The sequence below is a fragment of the Excalfactoria chinensis genome, chromosome 6, assembly GCF_039878825.1.
Source record: "Excalfactoria chinensis isolate bCotChi1 chromosome 6, bCotChi1.hap2, whole genome shotgun sequence".
In the NCBI taxonomy this organism is placed as follows: domain Eukaryota; kingdom Metazoa; phylum Chordata; class Aves; order Galliformes; family Phasianidae; genus Excalfactoria; species Excalfactoria chinensis.
The window spans coordinates 29588545-29609494 of NC_092830.1; the positions used below are offsets into that span (position 1 = coordinate 29588545).

Genomic DNA, 20950 nt, shown 5'->3' on the forward strand with positions numbered 1-20950 from the left:
AAGCTACAACAGAGAAAACCATGCACTGAGCTAATCTTTCCTCATCATTTATTTACATCCTTTGCTGTTTGCTGTAGGTAGATAGAATATTTGGGCAGTTGATGCTTATACTATGCCATAACCTCATGTCTAGTTATAAAAGCTCATCCCTCCTTTTGTTACAGTGATGATAGTATGGACACAGACTAATTTTTTGCTTTCTATCTCTATATTGGTGTACAAAGAAAAGCAAAGGTCGAGTTGTTCACAACTCTGCTCTGCTTTATCTTTTGACAAAGAATTACTAGCAAGAAATAGATGTGCGCCCCCTTTAAAAAGTTAAGGTTTCCTCTAATTATTTGAGGCAATATAAAAAATAAAAAGCCCCCAAATTCTCAGGTCATTTCTTATGTGTACAGGGGAAAGAGCATCAGCAATATTTCAGTTTATAAGTATTAAGCAGAAGCAATCACTAAAGGGAAGCTATCTTTCACAAAGCCTCTGAGGGCATGTCCTCTTGCATCCCAAAGTCAGTGCATAGCACTGACACTCAACAGGCAGGGGAGAATCACTGCATTTTCCTCTTTCTCCTGATGAAGTAGCAGCTTGAGGCCATATTTCTGAAGAGGGGAACTCCTCAGAGAAGCACTCAAAGATGGTAATGCAGGTAACTGGGCTGTAAGCCTGATTTTTCTTCCCTTCTACATAAGAATGTTGCCTTTCCCTAGGCATAAGGGAAGTCCCTTACTGGCACTATTAGAGCTGAAAGTCATAGCTTCACTTAAATACCACAGGATCAGCTCTGAAGAGACAGATGTAGAGGAATTCGATGCAGAACGAGCTGTTTATTTCTCAAAGCTCATGGCAAAATCAGCAATTTAATCCTCAGCTTCCCTAAAGGTTTATCTGCATTGCTAAATAATGCCACAATTACAGTGCAAGTTAGCCTTACCCAATTAATGTATAGTTTACAGCAGCAATTAGTAGAGGCTATATACTGTAGCAAGCCAAGGTCCAGGGCAAGTTGCACCCTTTAAGTAAGGACATGCCATGTTACTCCAGTTTAGCTGTAGTTTATTCTACATTATTCTGAAGTCAAACAGTATAGAATAGCTTTCAGATATGCAAACTGGGAAATACGAAACCATTTCCAAGATCTGAAGCCAGAGCGTTACAGAGAACACCTGGGTGAATTACTACCTTTCCAGCTCTGAAAGTCTGTTGCAAAATTTCAGCGATATCGGCAGAGCACAGGAGAGAAAAAAGGGAACAGCAGCAACAGCCCAGTGTAGGTAGAAAACAAAATGCCCATTGGAGCAGGAGGAAAACTACAGTTTAAAGCACGATTCACTGTGAATTTGTGCAATAAACTGCACACAGGGGACTGTAGCACAGCAGGAAGCACTCCAGAAAGACAAGGCAGCTTCTAGGAAAAAAAAAGAAGAAACCAGGATCCAGACTACCAGCAAGTATTACACCAGTAGATGAGAAATAGTGTACTCAAAGCATTTTGGCACCAGTACAGCTGCAAATCTCAGTTCATTTTAACTTACAATAAAGCTATAGAGAGAAAATCCCTAATATTGAAAGTTCAGCTTTATATATAAAGGGGGGAGGGAATATACTAGATTATAAATGGTAAATTAAAAATATCATATTTTTTAAATCAGCTTCTTCAGAAACTTCACCCTTCTTGCCTCACCAAACCAAAACCAAAACTAACACTGTCCCTTCACTGCAAATTCTTTTCTAACCGCTTCACTTCCGTCCTTTGTTCCCAGCATGCTTTTCTGCTCGTTGATTTGTTTAAACCAGGGAGAGGGAACAAGCTGTAGCTTTAACATGAACGCTATCTAATTGTTTTTGTTTTGCTATTATGCTTATAAAGCTCCCTTTCACTTACTTAAGGAAAAGAGGTTGGCTTCCTGCCCCCGTCAACGAAATGGTATGTGCTTTTGACTGCTGCTTTTTCCCCTCCGCTCTGCTTGCTCTGAAATGCAGAAGCATTTATGATCTACTTTTGTTTCACTGCTCGTGGCCCTGCTGGTGGCTGCTCACAGGAGTCCTAGTATTATCCACGTGCAAATACTATGCTCAGTTCAAGGTAATACGTTTATCAGGAGCCTGGTAGGAGATCTCCAACAGAACACCATCAGTGCAATGCTAATCCTAAGCTTAGTTAAGTTCAGATATCTATTTGCTCTTTGCTCTTGATGATACAACTGTTGTAATAAGTTGTCATAAAAAACATCAATATTTAAAAATTCTTACTGCTTGCTGTACTCCATATGACTCTGTAAGCTGTTAAATGATCACATTCTGGTTTTCTTGGACATTTCCAGGTTGGACTTTTGTTCTAGGTCTTTCAACATTCTTGGAGATAATTTCCCATTAATGTAACACTGGTACAAGTGTATTTTGAGAGGATATCATGCTACATTATCTAGTAGGACAACCAGTGACAAAATTCATTATGTTAACTGTGTTTACAATTCTTCAGAACTTCAGAGGGCTGAATACATTCTGGCTTTCTGCATGGCCAGTACAGCTTCTGGATGGGGAGTTCTCAAGGGGAAAACCTGATATAAAATGTACCACAAAAGCTTGACTTTTGAAGTTATCCAAAAGAGCAGCATTGTGGTGTTATTAAGTTCCTGATGAAGGGATGGAAATATCAGACATAGTACATTTTCTTATCATAATGAACTTTCTATTTTAGTATTCAGAAAAGCCGAGTTGATTAGGTTTCATGAGGCGGGTTCAGAAATAGGCTGTAACGCATAGTCTGACTGCTGTACTTCCTGGATGTAAATTACTGAGGCCTGTGGCCTTGTACTTTCCCAGCTGCCGGCAGAGTGCTTTTCAGGCAACCAGAGGGCACTCAAACTGTTAAGCTCCGAATGTACTCCAAAAGCAAAGCCTTCCTAAAGAAGACCCTGTGCACTCTGCTTTAGACGTGTCTGTCTCTAAGCAGGGTTCTGAGAAAAGCTGTGGCCGTTAACTCTGGGGTTTTACTTCTCTTTACTCAGCTGAGTCAGCAGTATAATTTGTCCTTAAAATCTCACATCTTCCAGGGCATGAGATTAATAAGGGATGCAGTTTGTACATGGCTCCACTCAGCAGTTGCTGCTCAGGTCGTGCACTTCAGCTTCTTTCTGGTCCTGCAGAACACACACTTCTTGCTGAGTTGGAGGAAGATGGGACATAATGGCGTAAGTGGCAGAAATGCTGCTCTGCTACACAGAGGGCTCGAATCCCAGGAGTTGGACTCGATGATCTCTAAGGTCCCTTCCAACTCGCACGATACTGTGATACTGTGTGATAATGCTTCTAAGTATGAACTCACTGGCTCACATCTGCAAACCAGGCAAGAGCTGCACTATGGGAAAGCAAATGTCAGGAGTGAACTAATGGTGGTTAACAAAGAAGAGACCCCAGAGCAGTTGGTTCCACTCTATTTCTGCTTGAAAAGAGTCAGTCTTAAGACAAAGAGTATAATCCAAGAAGTTCTTACAGGCAGTACATGACCTTTGCCTCTAAAATGCCACAAGGTTGCCTGTAAAGAACTACTGCAAGATATAATTTAAGCTTTCTTTCTTCAAAGTTTTGTGCTTGAAACCACAGAGTTTCTTAGCAATACCTTCTGCCGTGGAGAGAACAGAGAAAAATGCTCCTTCATTCCTTCCAGCTAATGAAGGAATTGCCCTGGAGATTATGGGGGATTTGGAAAGCGGGGGACAGTAGAAATGGGAACACACAGTCCTGAACCCAAGACTGGACTTACTATAATCACTTCTGATAAAAAAAGAGGGGTGGGGAAGCCTAAGCCTTTGCACTCCTGATCACAGTGCACCTTATCCTGATCAGGTCAGACAACTGAAGCACACTTTAACTGTCACACCTCTTGTTGCACAAGAGGACCAACAGAAGCATTTTGAGACATCCTATGCATTTTCTAGTCACAGGGAGCTAAGCCCCTCAAAGCTCAGGGTTTTAAAGCACTCCAACCTCCTTGCATGGCTAAGAAAGCAGTTAGTGCTCAGGCTCACAGTCAGAAATGCTGTGGCACTGTTGAATGCTACACTGAGTAACACTTTCAGTCAGTCTGTACAGACCAGATACCATCAATAGACAGAGGAGCCAGATTTTTGGGTTAAACCTTGTTTGTACCATGAACCTATGGTAGAGCTCTTTTATTTCCATGCTTAAAAGACTCATGAAGTAAAAAGGTTTCTGCCTTCTTCTGGCTGGCTCTTCTGCAATCAGCACAGCAGGATTAAGCACTTCCTGGACAATGCCAGAAGTAGCTAACCAACAGTGCTTTGGATCTCACAGGTATTTATGGCATCAACTCTAGGCACGGTAGACAATTGGCCCAGTTCTGGAAGTTGAGACAAATTTGCTGATGGTTTCTTCCCACAGCCTGACTAATTCACTGAATGTACTTTGACAGGAATTAGGTAAAGCCAACATAAATAGTTGGGAAATAAAAGCAAAATGTTGTCAGTACTCCCATTCATAAAGTAAGGTCATTGAAAATAGTCTTTCAGGTAAGAAAAGCTTTGTGTGTTTGTGTGTAATATAAAGATCTAGGTATATGTGCTTTTTGACAAAACAGTAACTGCAGTGGTTTTAAAGCATGTTATGCTTTGATTCTTGCATATATCACTTCAGTACTGTAAGCAGACTAGTGATTATTGTTACTAGAAAACTAATTAGAAGTAAATGAACACATTTCCCAGACTTTGGTGATCAGATTGCTATAGGATCTTTAATTTAAACATTGTTTTCTAGCTAGTCAAGAATGGTTTCAGGATGTAGGAACACTGAGTAGGTTATGCTGAGATAAGGCTACTATCTAGTTTTATTGAGGGGAAAAAAAATATCTTTCCTGCACTTAGTCATCTTCAGGCTTCTCTCTCACTCATTCAGGTTTTCTCTCTGGGTTCCTTTGAGATTGTTACTCTGAGTATCTCTATCCTTCTAGGCTCAGTTGTTGAATCTATTTAGATATCTTGGCATAAACGGCCTTGCATGTGAGTCAAAGAGGAGATGAGAATACCATGATTGAAAGGTAGCTAATCTTTCCAGCTATCTAGGAAATAGCTTTTAAAGTACTATTAGAACAAGCACCCAAGAGCACAACTCATTCAAACTAGTACAGCTATGCTGGCTTGTGCTCTTTTCAGTTGCCTGTACATAGCCCTATTCTTACTGCTGGTTAAAAGAACTTCACACCCAGGGGAGAAACACATGAAATACACTGAGTTAAATCTCATTTTGGCCCATCTAAAGATGGAAAAGGATGTTAAAAGTTGATTGCTATTGTAACAATTGGACAGATCAATACAATGGGAAAAGCATTACAATAAAAGCACAATGACAGAAGGGCCAGCACAATAGAAAGGTGCTAAAAAGGGAGGGAAGAAAATTGCTTACCTATACCAGAAGATTCCAGATTTACAAAGGAAAGCTTCACTAAGGAAGAAACTCTAGAAAGAGATTCATTCTCCAGTGGCAGTCAGCCCTTAAATGAGGTTTAAGAGAGAGGTGCAGCCATCCTCCACCCCTTCTGGTCCCAACAGCTGAATTGCCTTCACCTGTGCTCCCAGGGCTGACTGGGCCTTTCCCCAGGTGCTCAATCACTGGTTCAGGCTATGACTCACCCATGACAGTTTACTAATTGCTGCAGTACTGGTTCACAAGCCCAAAAAATGAAGAGTGTCTGCCTACCAAATTCATCTTACAAAGTCCTTAATCTTCTAAGTAAGAGTAGAGACATAACAGACTTGTAGGTGTCTTTGACACAAATTCAAACTTCATTAGCAGACCTTGCTTTTGAAAGTTAATTTTCCATAGACTTAGCTGATAGGAGGGTGCAGAGATGTGCAGTGTTCTGTGCTGAAGAAAAATAGGGCTATGCTTCCTATGTGTGGTATATCCAGTGGCCAGATGTGATAGTCAATGCAGAGTCATGAGGCATCAGCTCCTGCCATTCTTGCTGTAGCACCATTTTGGGGGGCAGTACTTCCAGCGCCTAAGGAGAAGATTAGGGGTTTGATGTGCATGTCAAAATTAGTAGGTCTAGGGAGTTGGTACATTTCAGGTGATGGGCTTTTGGTAGCTTGGATTCAACAACAGGCCTCCAAGATATCCTTTCTTATCCTGCTGCTAAGCTGCCAAAGCATATGTTTGTCACCTGAGAACACATCAGGACTGTCAGTTAACACAGTCACTGGAAATTGAAAGCTACAAAACCATGAACATGATGCAGGTAATCTAGCCCTGTTCATTCTGGATATGGTGATCCAAATTCTGACTTTGGGACCTGGATGAATTTATTGACTGCTTGAAAAATATCTTCAACTTTCTTGGGTTCTTCTAAAGAAAGGATACCTGGAGATCACTGCTCCAAAATGCTTGTTAGTATTCCTGTACGGGAATTTAGCTAGTTGCTAGCTGGCATATTATCAGACTGGATTTCCTCAATTAATCATGAAGGAATTGGAAGGGGTGCAGTTATTCACCTTGCAAAGTGTGATGTGTCATGTCCTGCATACCTATTTAGATACTAGGAGAGATAAGTAAGTGAGATCTGCGTTCATTCAGATCAAATGCAGTCACTGGTGCTAGATTTATATTGGCTATTCAATCTGAAAGGTATCAGAGGACTTTAGAAATTAAAGTACTTGATTTCAAGGGAGGAGCCTGAGGTAGATGTCTCTTTGTATCTCTTGTGAGGAAATCCCGCATTCTCTGTTTTTTGCTTCCCTGCCTGCCCTCAAAGGAAGAGATGCCGCAAGATGCAAGCAGCAAATCTGCTTCTGTATCTCCTAGCAAGATTTCAGTTGTACCCTCTGACTTCCAGGTCACCAGTTTCGAGTGCAAAAGTCCAGAGTCCAGAGTTGTGCAGTATCTCAAGCAGAGCACACTGCCAGCATCAGAAACACTTCCCCAGCATGGACTGGATTTCCATTAAGAGCAGCTGATCATGAACACACTGCTTCTCCTGCAGCCTGCTACAGTCTTTATACCTGTGTATTCTTTAGCAATACCTCCTGCTGTTAGACATCTGTAGTCTTGTGGTGTTTCTCTTCCACTGTTCACATCTGAACAATAGGCATTTAAAAAAAAAGAAAAAAAATACTTAATTTGAGAGATATATATATACAGATGTCTATATAAATCAGGCCGATTTTTAGTTTTGAATAGGAAAAAATTGACATTTGTTTCTTGCCTTCCTGACATCATTGGACTTCAGCTTTTTGTGGAGGTGGATGCAGAATGGATTAAGATTTACAGAGACAGGTGACTTGAGATCTCCTAAGAGGCTTAAAGCATTGCATAAGCATGCTTTATTATTGTACCAGGAGTCCTTAGGTGCAAACAGCTGAAACGATCCATAGTATTGCTTAACAAAGTACTTAACTAACCCTGGCTTACAGGTAGTGAGTGCTTCAAACTTATACCTACTAAACCTCGTTTGTTTCAGGTTCAACTCTGGCTGCACTGATCCAGCACAATGATCTGGATACTTCAGGTCTTGTTTTCACCGCTCCCAACACCAGCACTGTTTACTCTTATTGCATTTGGAGCTCTCATCTTCCTCTGGGTGATAAGCAGGCCAAAGCCTGTTTTACCTCCTGTTGACTTGAACAAGCAGTCAGTGGGAATTGAGGTAATGCTTATTCTTCTTGTGGGGATGGACTATTTCTGACAAACTTGCTCTAAATACCAATCCATTTTGACTCTGGATATCAGAGGAAACTCTCCTTTCTGCTATACACAAACTTCTCTGCTGTGCAACTCAGCAGTATTGTACATAGAAGGGAAGTCTTATGACACCAAGAGGAAGAGACAGAAACTCTTGCCAATAGGGTTAGGTGTGCTTTTTACGAGAAGTCCTTGGCTGTCACTGATCTTTCTTCCTGTGCTATAAATGCTTTTCATCTGATTCGTGGCTAGTGATAGACCAAGGTGATAGACTTCATGTAACTATGCAAGTGGTAGTGCTTAATGTTAGTCAAGGTCTGTCTAATAATCTACAACTGAATATTAATCCAGGTAATCTAGAAAATTCCTCTGCATGCAAGTAGTATCTGAGTAGATCAAAACCAGGAAGGAAAATGAGACTTCCTGAACAATGCAATAGTATTCAGATACTTTAAAGGGGACAGCTGTGATTGGCTGGAATGAATAGCATTGCATCTGCTAAGCACTAATTCATAACTATGCTCTGTTCCTAGGGAGGAGCGAGAAGAGCTGCACTCTTAACAGATAATAACCTGACTTCTTATTACTTTGAAGATAGTAAAACCTTGTATGAAGCTTTCCAGAGAGGACTGCACACTTCTGGTAAGCTTTGCAGTTGCTAGTTGGTACATAACATTTCACAAGTAAATAAAATAGTTCCAATTTTATTTTTTTTTTTGCCTTGGCTCTTGACAGTAGTAACAATTAAGACTAGCAAAAAGCTTTCCTAAACTTCTGTGGGGTGGAGTGACAAGTGTCCATATTTCTCCCCCACTAGTATGGAAGTAGGATTAGTTGGCAGACTACACAGGAGCAAACATCAGAAGCATATGGTGGTAGAATTCAGTGAAGACAGCAGCACTAAGTTTGGGGTGGGGTAGGAAGGGAGGAGCAAAAAATCCTTCTGCTTTGTCTTATGAAGCATTTATTTTTAGCATTAAATTACTTCCTGCTCACAACAGGAATACATCCCTGTCTGTATGGCTTCAGGGATGCCAGACATGAAAATACATGATAGCCTGTAAGCTATTTCAAGCTCAGCGGGGTGAAATGGGAAAATATCTCCAGATCCTGGAAATATTGCTTGTAAGGATGAAGCAAACAGTCTTGCAACTTTAGTTTGTGCAGAGTACTTAACAGTGGACACTGCACACCTTAATGCACCATGTAGTTAAATGGATGTCTGAAAACAATCTCCATTCACCAGTGTTGTTTTGAACTGCTATGCAGCTTCAGTATTGAGCTTTACAGATGCTTTTTTGAACTTTTCCATTAGGAAATGGCAACTGTTTAGGCTACAGAAAACCCAACCAACCTTATCAGTGGCTGACATATAAGCAGGTAAGTGTAATACATGACAGATAATCTAACTTGGAATGCTGTCTTGTAGCTCTAAAGCAGGGGGCAATTTTCTTACAGGTTTTGGACAGAGCTCAACATTTGGGATCAGGGCTTCTGCAGAAAGGATGTAAACCATCACCAGACCAGTTTATTGGCATTTTTGCTCAGAATAGGCCAGAGGTAAGCAAAAAAATAAGTATTGTTTCCCAAAATACTCTGACAGCCTGAGGAGAAAAGGGTCTGCTCAACTTCTTGGGACCACATGAGGAGCAATTATAACTGTCTTCCCCCCTCCCAGTTCCCTTATTACTGATAGCGCACAGTTTTGTTTTGTTTTGTGAGCTGCTAGTATCCCTTAGCTCTTTTTTCTCTCTTCAGTGGATCATTTCTGAGTATGCCTGCTACACTTACTCAATGGTTGCTGTTCCACTCTATGACACCCTGGGGCCAGATGCCATTCTATATATTGTTAACAAAGGTAAATATCGACTTCAACTATTTTATAATAACAATTTCTCTAAGAAGCTTTGTTTTGGGAAGGTTGAAGAGCAAAGAATTTGATGCAAAAATTAGAGTAGCTTTGACCTATGGTTGTATAGACACTTCGTTTCTGTAAAGACACTTTCGAGAGTATATACCTATAAAGACAGTGTGTTTCCTCTGTCTCCTAGTGTGTTGGGCTACAAGTCCACAGAAGACCTGCTAGATTCTGTGAACGGCGCTGCAATCAGAGGGCTCAACAACTGTTGGTTGTTTGAGGTTTGGCAATCTTAAACTCCCACTCTGCTTGCCAAACAATCAGACAATACAGACAGACTTGCATGCAAATTGAGACTAGATGGATGTCTCTGATTTAAAAAATTCTAAGATGTAAAGAGTGGAGGGGTAGAGAATAGCCTAAAGCTATCTGTTTAGTTCTGCAGATGTAGCAATTAGTGTGCCATCATGGAAAAAAAAACCTGGTGTGAGGGAGCTTGAATACATCTTCAAACTTTCTTTCAGTAGTGTGAGAGAAGATCAGGGTGGGGAAGAAATAAAAATTCACTGCTGTCACAACCAGCTGGGCTGCCACCTAAGAACAGGATTTGCCAAGCAAAGTCACTTCAACTGTTACACTGGTGAATCTTGCCAACAGGTTTTGATTTAAGACTACACAGCTGTGACTCACTAAGTTAATGGGGAACAGCATGTTCAGACAAATCCAGTTTCTCTGCTGTCTTAATGATTTTGTAATTGCATAAAACTTTTCCATGTGCAAGGAATTTGAGGCATTAACTTATATTTGAGCTATCTCTTTCAAACTAATCCGAAATTCCTTAGTTTTAAAGAAGATGGTTAAAAATAGTCAGTGGGGACAAATCTAAGCTTTTTATGGTAATACCAAAAGAATAAGTACATGTTTTGACTGTGACTTAATACATTTACCTTCAGTTCCATAGCACAAGGACTTTACTTGGGGTAAACCTGAGGTTCTACTTATATAGTCTGCTGGCTTTAGTGAGAATAAGCCCTCTTAACACTGTCAGTCCAGCCAGTGAATTCATATGAACCAAATAGAAATTGATTTATCAATATTATTTATATAAGTCAATTACAGGTACATAAATGAATATTATAGTCTATGTTCTGCTGTGTTGTCACTCACAAGTATCTCATGTCCTCACAACAAACTGAAATGTGATTACTTTTCTGTAGCTGACATAGGCATAGTCATTTGCGACAAGCCAGAGAAGGCACAAATCTTGCTTGAAAACTGTGAGCAAGGAAAGACCCCATGCCTGAAGACTATAATTCTTATGGATCTCTTTGATAAAGAGCTGAAGGACAGAGGAGCTAAAGTGGGAGTTGAAATTCTAGCACTACAGGAGGCTGAGGTAGGTGTACTATAGACTTCTGCTTGATCTTGCAGAGGAATACCTTGCCCACTAGGCGTCTAGAACTTCTCTGGCAACAATGACACTTTAATGTAAGCGTTATCCAGCTGTCACACCTGTATCTGAGAACTCAATGAGCAGTCATTGTGAAACTTGATATATTAGCCAAAAATCATTAGTTCAAACCATTGACTAAAGTTGTGCCCAAGTGCTGTGAACACACAGTATGCACTAACTTCGTCAGCATATCTCACAAGTTTTATGAGGAGAGGCTGAAGGAATTGGGATTGTTTAGCCTGAAGAAGAGGAGGCTAAGGGGAGACCTTACTGCTTTCTACAGCTACCTGAAAGGAGGGAGGTTGTGGCAAGGTGGGGGTTGGCCTCTTTTCCATGTAACTAGTGACATGACTAGAGAGAATGGCCTCAGGTTGTGCCAGGGGAGGTTCAGGTTGGATATTAGGAATTATTTTTCCCCAGGAGAGTGATCAGGTGCTGGAATGGGCTGCCCAGGGAGGTGGTTGAGTCACTGTCCCTGTAGGTGCTGAACAGACATTTAGATGTTGTACGATGGGGCGTGGTTTAATGAGAAATACTGGTGGACAGCTAAACTGGATGATCGTGGATGTATTTTCCAACCTTGGTGATTCTATGGTGTAGTTGTAGCAGGATTTATCAGGCTTCTAAGCTGACAGTTGAGTCTAATTGAAACTTTGCGTGAAAATTACTGGCTGCTTTGATAACCCAATACGAGGCTTAATTTCCAGATTTAAGGTGTAAATACGGAGTGTAAGAGATGTGAACTACATTAAATAAAATGAAAAAAACTCCATTCAGTACTTCCAAATTCCTTAAGTAGCTCTCATCACTTTCTATATAGTTGAATTCATGCTTTTCACAATCTCAGGAGTCAGCTTTTTCAAGTTACAGGTACTAAATGCAGGAAGGCCAACTTCTCTCACCAAAAAGGTGTTGTTTTTTTTTTTTGTTTTTTTGTTTTTTTTGCTGGACTCTTGAAACTATCACATTTGAAATCTAATTACCTGTTCAAGTACTATTGGTGCACATCTTTTAGCTGTAATCTTAAGTTTTGTTTTCTCTCATCTAGGAGCTGGGAAGAAACAACATCAGAAAACCAGTTGTAAGTATTTCTGTGGAACAGTTCTAAACTTGAGAAATTAGTGTCTGAAAAGACCTCTTGTCAGGCTGCTAGGAATTTTTTGTATTTTGCCTTGCTGTTTCCAAACAGAATTCTTGATTGATCCCCCTTTAGCAAGCGTATGTAAGTACTGATTAGTAACATCATAATCCTCACGGTGCTGACCTGATGTGGCTTTTTCTCTCTAGCCTCCTAGTCCTGAAGATCTTTGCATTGTGTGTTTTACCAGTGGGACAACAGGTAAGAGATTGCATGTTGACGCTTCTCTATTAAAACACTGTGGGTAACCTATGACACTGTGATACTGTGACACTGTGACTCCACCTCCTCTAAGACCTCATTTAAGGGCTGACCCTCACTGAGGCAGCATCTCTTGGAGATTGCTCCTCAGTGAAGACTGCCCTAGCCTCTCTGGTCAAGGCATCAACACTGATGAGTTTTCCTTTACATATAACCTTTGTATATTTACCATCATCTTTGTTAACATCTTTATATTAGCCACCCTTATACGCATCAAGCCACTACTGCAGTTCTACTTAGGACATTGTTAGTACAAGTGAAGTGCCCAGTTCCAAGTGAAGTTCTTTTTAGAGCTGAGGGAGCAGAGACTAACCAAATATATTTTTCATAAGGTAGGACAATATATAATGTCTAAACATTAAGTAGAAGGCCTGGTTGTTTAACTGTGTCTGTATTCTGAGCCACAAGGGTCATAGAAACACGTTTCAGCATTCTTTGTGCTACTCCTAGTTACTTTGGTGTTACAGTAGACGTTCCTTTTATGTAATATCTACAGTTGAAAGCACTCAGGATGAGGCATAGTTGTGATTTCCTGCAACAGTGTATGCTGTGACTAAGCCTAATACAAAGATAGCTTAAAATGACTGAGCCAAGCAAGTTATAGGTAACTGACTGCAAGCAGTCAGACACACAGCTGACTTTGATTTCTCCAAAGGTAACCCTAAAGGTGCCATGCTGACACATGAAAATGTTGTTGCAAATGCTGCTGCCTTCCTTAGAACCATAGAGGTAAGCTCTTGCTAACAGTTATCTCCAGGTTATGTGACTATTATGAAAATGGCTTTACCATGGGCATTTTCTGCTAACTAGACATGCTTTCCTAAGTGCCCATGTTTCCAAGGCAAAATGGTACTGCAAACAAGTTGTTTTGACCTTGAGTAACTTTTGAGGAGTTACTGAGCCAGACCTATGTGCCTGGAGTACTAAACTACCATATTATTAGTTTGCTGAAACACGAAATTAAACCTGATTTGGTATCCTGTCCCAAATTTCACATAGTTACAGCTGCAGATTTTGAAGAGATGAAGGATGAGCTCAAGTTGCTTCAGTCTTTTAAAAGCATCTATTTCAAAGTATTCAAAGTGGCCCAAATTGTATTCACTTTCTTCTCAAGCAGGCATACAGAGTGTTGATGTGCTTCTATTTCTTTCACCTGTAGGATACAGTTGAGTGCACAAGTTCAGATGTCAGCATATCTTATCTTCCATTGGCTCACATGTTTGAGAGAGTTGTACAGGTAAATAGACTATGTACATGCTACTTAGACTTTGTAGGATGTATAAACTCGTTGAAAGTAACACTTGCTAGAAGTTATACCTAAGTGGCTATGATATGTAGTGGTCTCCAGGAGTTTCTTAATCTCCATTTGCAACCTAGGAGTTAAAAATGAATGTCCTGTCGTATTCTTTGTCATATTCTTTTGTTGTCTTGTATTTACATTTCTGGAGATAACAAAAGATATCAAAATAGAACCGCTGTTAACAAATGTGAAGGAGCTTGTATTAATAGTCCTCAACTATAATGTGAAATTTTGTTATGATCACAGATTATAAATTGAAGTTGCTTGCTGGTACTTGATCAATGCTTTGCAGCACCTATAAATCAAATTATAGTAAAAACAATGGTAGCTTTCTGTATTTCTTCAAGACCTGTACTACTGCTGGGCACTGGAGATCATGAAGCTTTCCATAGAAAATTATTGTGGTGGACAAAGCTATGAATTATCCTTTGCTAACATCTGGTCAATTTTCAGACTGTGATGTACAGCTCTGGAGCAAAAGTGGGCTTCTTCCAAGGAGACATCAAATTGTTAACAGATGACATGAAAACCTTGAAGCCAACAGTATTTCCAGTTGTACCAAGACTGCTCAATAGAATATATGACAAGGTAAGTGAGCTACTTGTAGCTAAATTATCTTAATGTTCATGTATCGAAGCAAGTATACATGTTTAAATTCAAGTTAAATGCATCAAAACACTGCCACTAGGTTAATTATTCCTTAGGAGAAGGAACTCTTTAAAGATCCCTGAAGTACAAGAACAGTTGTGACTGAGATAGGACTGCTGCTGTTCAGAGACAGCGATTATGTTTACTTTCAGAATGAAAGAAAGAAACAAAAGGTACTCTAGAAGGATCATTAGTCCTTGTTGTTGCTCAAGTATGACAGCACCAATACAAATTAGCATTGCCCCTTGGTGCACCTCCTGCAGCTGGCAATAATGAAGACAAATCTTAGAGCAACAAAGTAATGCACTGTGCCTCCTAAAGAAGCAAGAACTGGAGGTATAGCTGTGAGTATAGACCTGATGCTTTTTTCCTTCAGATACAAAGTGGTGCAAACACACCAGTGAAAAAATTCCTGTTAAATTTTGCTGCAACTATGAAGATGATTGAAGTGAAACAGGGCATAATTCGAAACGACAGCTTTTTGGATAAGCTAGTCTTCAAAAAAGTTCAGGTAAGCACTTCCAAGTGTAAGTAATCTGAGGGACATAATAGGGTGAGTTTGATCTGATGGCTTCTAATTCACTTGTAGGAAACCATGGGTGGAAGAGTGCGTATAATGGTAACAGGTGCAGCCCCTATATCTTCCTCTGTCCTGAAATTTCTCAGGTCAGCATTGGGCTGTCAGGTAAGCTGAGTTTTATTTCCTTGAAAACCTCTGTGATGGTCACTTGGACATAATGACAGCTGTAGTCTCCCACAGTTTCTGCCTGGAGGCACTGCTGTCAGGGTCTCCAGTATTTAAAGGCTTCTTGATTAGGGTTAACTACAGTAGAAGAAAACTCTGCAGGGTTAATTGATATCAAACAACAGTACTGCAAAAACATCCTCTAGGCTTCAGGAAGAGGAACAGGGCAGCAGAAATAGCAACACGAAGCATCTTCAGCAAGTCAGGCAGTTGCCTCTGAGCTCTGTGACTTTTCCCGACAGTGAACAAGCTCCCACTTTGGCACATTTTGGAAGAGTGCTGAGGATGAGGAGTTCAGAGCAAGATTTAGATAGCTGAACTTGGTGAACATCTAGTCACAACAATAAGACCAGGAAGTCTGAAATACAATGACACTGTCTTGGCTTTTTTCTTTAGGTGGACCTGTGCAAGGTATATTTTAAACTGATCTCATTCATATCGGGAGCTGGGTGTTCAAAGGATGTTTATGCTTGCTCACACAGGTCTTTGAAGCTTATGGCCAGACCGAATGTTCAGCTGGATGCACTTTCTCAATGCCTGGAGACTGGACTACAGGTATGGTAGTTGAGACTTGTTAACTCTTGAACAACTGCCAATAGGAAGTGGCACTGAAACTTTTAAGTTCAGTAACAAATGAATTCTGGATGCTAAGCTTCAAAGTGATTCTTGGTAGCAACAATCACTCATATGCTTAATAGGAATTCTGTGAGAGCAAGCATGGCACATAGTTGGTATGGCTGATCTGACAGTAAGTGGCTCTGAGCATTGAGGGCCCAGCTGCTACCATTCCTGTAATAAGTGTCTGAAAATAGCAATGTCGTTGAACTTTTGGTATCAGACCCCATTAAACACTACTGGTTCTTACTGAAGTAGTGAATAGATCCACTAAGTATCTATTATCACTGAAGCCTTTAATTTGTCAGGGATTCCCGAGTTCATCTAAAGAACTAATCTTTCAAGTTTTGTATCATATAGATTCAACTCCAGAATATACAAATCCATAAACTGTAACTATCCTTCTTGGTTTCTGTTTGTTTGTTTTAATATTAGGCCATGTTGGTCCCCCCCTGGTTTGTAATATCATAAAACTAGAAGATGTGGAAGAAATGAACTACTTCTCTTCAAACAATGAAGGCGAGGTAGGTACCATCTCCTGTGTGCAGCAGAAAATACTGAATGATAAGATTTGGTGACTAACAATGTCCTGTGCTTACTGTAGGTCTGTATAAAAGGACCAAATGTATTCAAGGGTTATCTGAAGGACCCTGAGAAGACAGCGGAAGCAATTGACAAAGATGGGTGGCTTCACACAGGAGATGTAGGGAAATGGATGCCAGTGAGTAACTGCTTAATATATACCATCCCTTGGATGTGTATTCCTTAATAGTTTACAGTACTCTGCTAAGTTGGACAAATAAATTCGAGAATAAAAGCCTTACAAGTTACCTTGTTGAATATCCACTATGTTAACTCCAGGCAAAGCTCCAAAGACCAATCAGATTGCAAGATTTTTCATGACGCTTGTTAAGAATATGTCACTTGTAGAATAAAGAGCCAAGTATCTTATTTCTTTGCCAGAGAAGAACAAAGAACTGTCTAATCATGTCCTGAGCTAAGTGGAAAAATCAGATGGTGTCTTACATTCTGTAGAGAGGCTAGCATGTGCCCTTCTTACTAATAACTCATTATCTTCTGCTGCATAGATAAGCAAGACAGGGACTTGAAACTGATGGCCTCCACCTTTAACTTCTAGAATGGAACGCTGAAGATCATTGATAGGAAGAAAAACATATTTAAACTTGCACAAGGAGAATACATTGCTCCAGAGAAGATAGAAAATGTCTATATCAGAAGTGTTGCTGTAGCCCAAGTCTTTGTACACGGGGAAAGCCTGCGGGTAAGTAATAGTAAGAGTGAGCATCCTGTAAGATTCCTTCTACAACGAGTTCTGGAAGATCAGGGCACAAACATTAGTGTATATCAGAGTGCTTGAAGAAGATATACTCTGACAGCATGATGCTAATAGAAGTATTCTGTCTATAACCTTCCCTTTTTTACACAAAAGAGATCTTAGTATCAAGTTGCAAGTTGGGTAAAGGTTAATTACATACTTGGATGGGATTAATACGCCATGTGAGCTCTGTGCAGTTGCTCTACTCCTTTACCAGTGAGTAATATTTGCTGGAGTGGTTAGGGCATAACAAACTGCATGAGCACTTTGACTACTGCTGCCAGAATACAGATGAAGGCCTTTTAGCTACCTTTCAAATTCTGGAAACATATGGGGATGTAGATCTAGCTTAGTATAGAGATATTGTTAGCTGGCAAGTTCTCACTTAGACAATCCAAATAACTCCAGATGTCTGTCTGTCTTCTATTTGTTTTCAGTCTTGTCTAATAGGCATAGTGGTTCCTGATGCTGAGACGCTTCCAGAATTTGCAGCAAAATTGGGAGTAAAAGGTTCCTATGAAGATCTCTGCAAAAATCCAGTGAGTAGCCTCACCTTTTCAGCGGGTTATAGGTAGATTTTTTTTGCTGCTGTTGTTCTGAAATCCAATCATGCAGCACCTTGGCTTCATTTTTTAACCAACCCTTTTGTAAATTAAATTGGCTTAATGCTGTGTGAAACATCCTTGAAGTAGAAGATGGAACTAATATAGGTGTTCCTGGAAGTTTCAAGGACTGTAACCCCTTATTTTCCAGTGAGAAGATAGCCTTGTTCTTGTCATGGTCTTAATGTGAGAAATTTTGAGTGCTTGCCAACCTCACTTCTCTCTGAGTGGGCAGTGGTTGTGGTCCTGAGCCAGTTCCCAAATGGCAGCTTTACCCACACTGCTCCTGTCTCTTCCAGGCAGTGAAGAAAGCTATTTTAGAAGATCTAGTTAGACTGGGGAAAGCAGCTGGCCTAAAGTCCTTTGAACAAGTGAGTACTTTCAAATCCTGCTTGTCACAAGTACCTGTATTGCCAATACAATGTCTGGGAAGTCTGTATTCTTGCTGGAGTGGGACCTAAGAAAGCTCTTCAGGACAACTGAATGCAGTAGGCATGGAAGCACTGGCTGGCCACCTGTCTCTTGACCAAGAAGCAGATGGATGCATGGGGCAGCAGATGAAATTGTTATGGAATGAAATGCAGGTTTCCCACAGGCTGACTCTCAGTCAGGAGTTTAATTCCTGCATCAGAGAAGCAGTTTAGTCACTAGAACTCTTGAGACCGAATTGATGTGCTAAGTTTGAGAAGGCTGGGAAGAGCTGTTGCTTATGCTCTAAGTAAGCATCACTTGTGAAATTGTGTTCTTTTAATAGGTTAGAGACCTGTACATCCACACAGAGCTGTTCTCTGTAGAAAATGGACTCTTGACACCAACACTGAAGGCAAAGAGAGCAGAGCTTGTTAAAGTCTTCCAGAAGCAGATTGAAGCCCTCTATTCAAGCATGCAGGAATAAGTGACTAATTTAAATTAAACTTCATGGAGTATCTAAACAAATCTGTAACACTATGTCACCTCTGGAGAACACAAGCATGAGTGGAAGGGAGCAAGGAGAACTTATATATATTTAGTTTTTGGCATCCTGTGAAAAGTGACTTTCAGATGAAGATTGCTACAGTATGACTGGTGGTGACTGGCAATGTCAAGTTTTGCAGGACTGAGCATCAAATCTCCAGGCTAAGCCAGAACTTCCATTTCCTTGGGCTGTGAACGAAGCGCACACACACCGAAGAGCCTCAGCCTTTACAAGGCAGCTGTTTTCTTGCTTGAACTATAACCTCCATTATGATCTTCTGTGGCTTAATCTGCAATCAGACTGAACTCTTTCATACAGTTGTGATATGGGTGGGGGAGGTGGTTCACAAAGAAAGTGCAGGAAGAAAACACTTCAGCTTTCACTCAGGGTGGTAAAACTTTTTCAATGCACGGATCTCAACTTGAGCTGTGACAAAATGAATTGGAGCTTAACATCTGCTCAGCAATAACAAAGTGAACTTCCTGCTCCTAGCCTGGGACTGCACCTCTGTAGGTTGTTTTTAATGAGTGTGATTAGTCTGGCATAAAATGGTTAATGAAATACATGTTTAAACCAAACATGATTCATGCTTCAGGAGGCACTGGTTCAGATTTTTGTTTAGCACATGTTCTCAAATGCAATGGCAGTTATAAAGCCAGTACATGTACAAACTTACAAGCCTAGTAACTCAAAGTCTTTAACTTCTGAAGGTTATAAAACATGATAAACTGTAAACTCAAATCAAAGCCTGTGTGAATAATTTTTTGTTTGTTTTTTGTTTTTGTTTTTTTTTGTGGCAACCAGACTTTTAGCTGCAGCCTTATTGCTGTCTGGTCATGGACAACTTCCTTCAGCCATTGTGCTGTAGCCGACTTGTTTCCCGATCTGTTATGGCTTGGCTGCAGCTCCAGCAGCATGAGGCAATAAGACAGGGCAAAAAAAGACCCTGCTCCTCTATCAGCTTTCTTTTCCTTGTAGCAAGGTAGTATATGTCAAAGCCTTTAGCATAAACTCATTCCTCTAGCTAAGTCTGTCCTATAATAAACACAATGCCTTATTTTAAGACAAAATAAACCTCATTAGTTTCCTTAGAAGACTACTTAGGTAAGTGAGTACTGTCATTCTCTACCTTTAGGAAATATTAATGGGGTTCACAGAAAGAATTAAGCCACTCTTCTAGTGCTTTCTTTCTGTTCTTGTAGTGGTTTGGATCAGTTTGCTTTTCTTTTAAAGGTAATGCAACTCTAAGAAGAATGTAACATGAAGGAGTGCTTCTCTGTATTAGCTCTCCTTCTCTGACAGATTATTACAGCTAGTGCCCATTCCTCTCGGTATTTAAGATGCTTTTGGTTAGATATTTGCAGCTGAAAGCAACCAGTAGACTTGTTGGTCAGCAAATAACCAATCCTTGCTGTGAAGTATCTGAAGTTTTAATTAATAACTTACTCTTGTTTCAGAGTCTAAGCTCAGTTCAGCTTCTAGTCTATGGCCAAAGATCTTGATGTTTTCACATAACCGTTCTATCACTTGACAGGTACATTCAGCATAATTCTTAACTTCAGAGTATAAAGACCCGGAATCTGGAAAACACATGTAACTAACTGTGCTGCATGTGTTTCCTTAGGGCAAAATGACTTGAAAACTGCTGATGCCTTAATCTTTTGGCTGGTGTTAGATTGGTGAGAATGGAAGACGAACCAGAGAGAAGAAATATAAACTTAAAATGGATGTGGGCTTTGATGAGCAACTCAGCTTGGGGCATTAAATCTATTGCAACTGAGATCTGTATCAACTTGAATGCTGTGATGTTGCAGCATCTTATCAAATGAAACTTCCCCACCAAAGTCAGTTTGGAGGCTGAAGCCCAGCACACTGCTGTGGCCCTTCAACTAGCACTGTTCAGACACGAATCAGTGCTTCCTTCAGTTTCAAGAGAGCTCTTCAATCCTACTTTTCCCTTTTTGAAGAAAAGTTACAGCTATAATGAAAAAAGTGAAAGCATTACAAAACAAACACATGTACTTTACAGTCCATTTTAGACTGTTTAGATTAGAATATAGAATTGTTAAGATGGAAAATTACTTCTAAGATCATTAAGTCTGACCATCAACTCATTCTGGAGCAAATCTCCTGGGCATGCTGTGGTTGCATGTGGCAATCTCGGTGTGCAAAATTCTGCTCCAATTCTGCTCTGATGCTCTTCAAGCACAAAATGACATTCATTCCCTTTAAGCAAACCAGTTTAAAATATTTCACCCCACCACTCCCAATAGCTAACATTCAACTGTGATCATTAGTGCTGTCCATTTGTTCCTATTACGGTACTAATTGCTGTCAATACAGATAG

At 40.3% G+C, this 20950-nt stretch overlaps 2 protein-coding genes across 2 annotated transcripts in view; one reads left to right on the top strand and one right to left on the bottom strand.

Moving 5' to 3' along the window:
- The window catches only part of GPAM (glycerol-3-phosphate acyltransferase, mitochondrial), a 92891-nt gene extending 87428 nt beyond the window's left edge, over positions 1-5463 (bottom strand). Inside the window, exon 1 of the mRNA XM_072339714.1 lies at positions 5419-5463. The gene's annotated coding sequence lies outside the window, so the exon portion shown is untranslated. The remainder of the gene's footprint in view (positions 1-5418) is intronic.
- ACSL5 (acyl-CoA synthetase long chain family member 5) lies at positions 1801-19338 on the top strand. Its single transcript, XM_072339720.1, has 21 exons — positions 1801-1924; positions 7472-7657; positions 8226-8334; positions 9008-9072; positions 9151-9252; positions 9451-9550; positions 10768-10946; positions 12052-12084; positions 12291-12342; positions 13058-13131; positions 13562-13639; positions 14156-14290; positions 14727-14861; positions 14940-15035; positions 15578-15650; positions 16146-16234; positions 16315-16431; positions 16849-16992; positions 17484-17585; positions 17948-18019; positions 18403-19338. Exons 2-21 carry the CDS (start codon positions 7502-7504, stop codon positions 18541-18543), a joined length of 2052 nt encoding a protein of 683 aa, XP_072195821.1. The 5' UTR covers positions 1801-1924; positions 7472-7501; the 3' UTR covers positions 18544-19338.
- The last annotated feature ends 1612 nt before the right edge of the window (positions 19339-20950 follow it).

Coding starts and splice junctions, on each gene's coding strand:
- ACSL5 (XM_072339720.1), top strand. CDS start 7,502: ATGATCTGGATACTTCAGGTCTTGTTTTCACCGCTCCCAACACCAGCA. Junction 9,551..10,767: donor TCTATATATTGTTAACAAAG/GTAAATATCGAC, acceptor ACTTTTCTGTAG/CTGACATAGGCATAGTCATT. Junction 15,651..16,145: donor GCCTGGAGACTGGACTACAG/GTATGGTAGTTG, acceptor TTTTAATATTAG/GCCATGTTGGTCCCCCCCTG.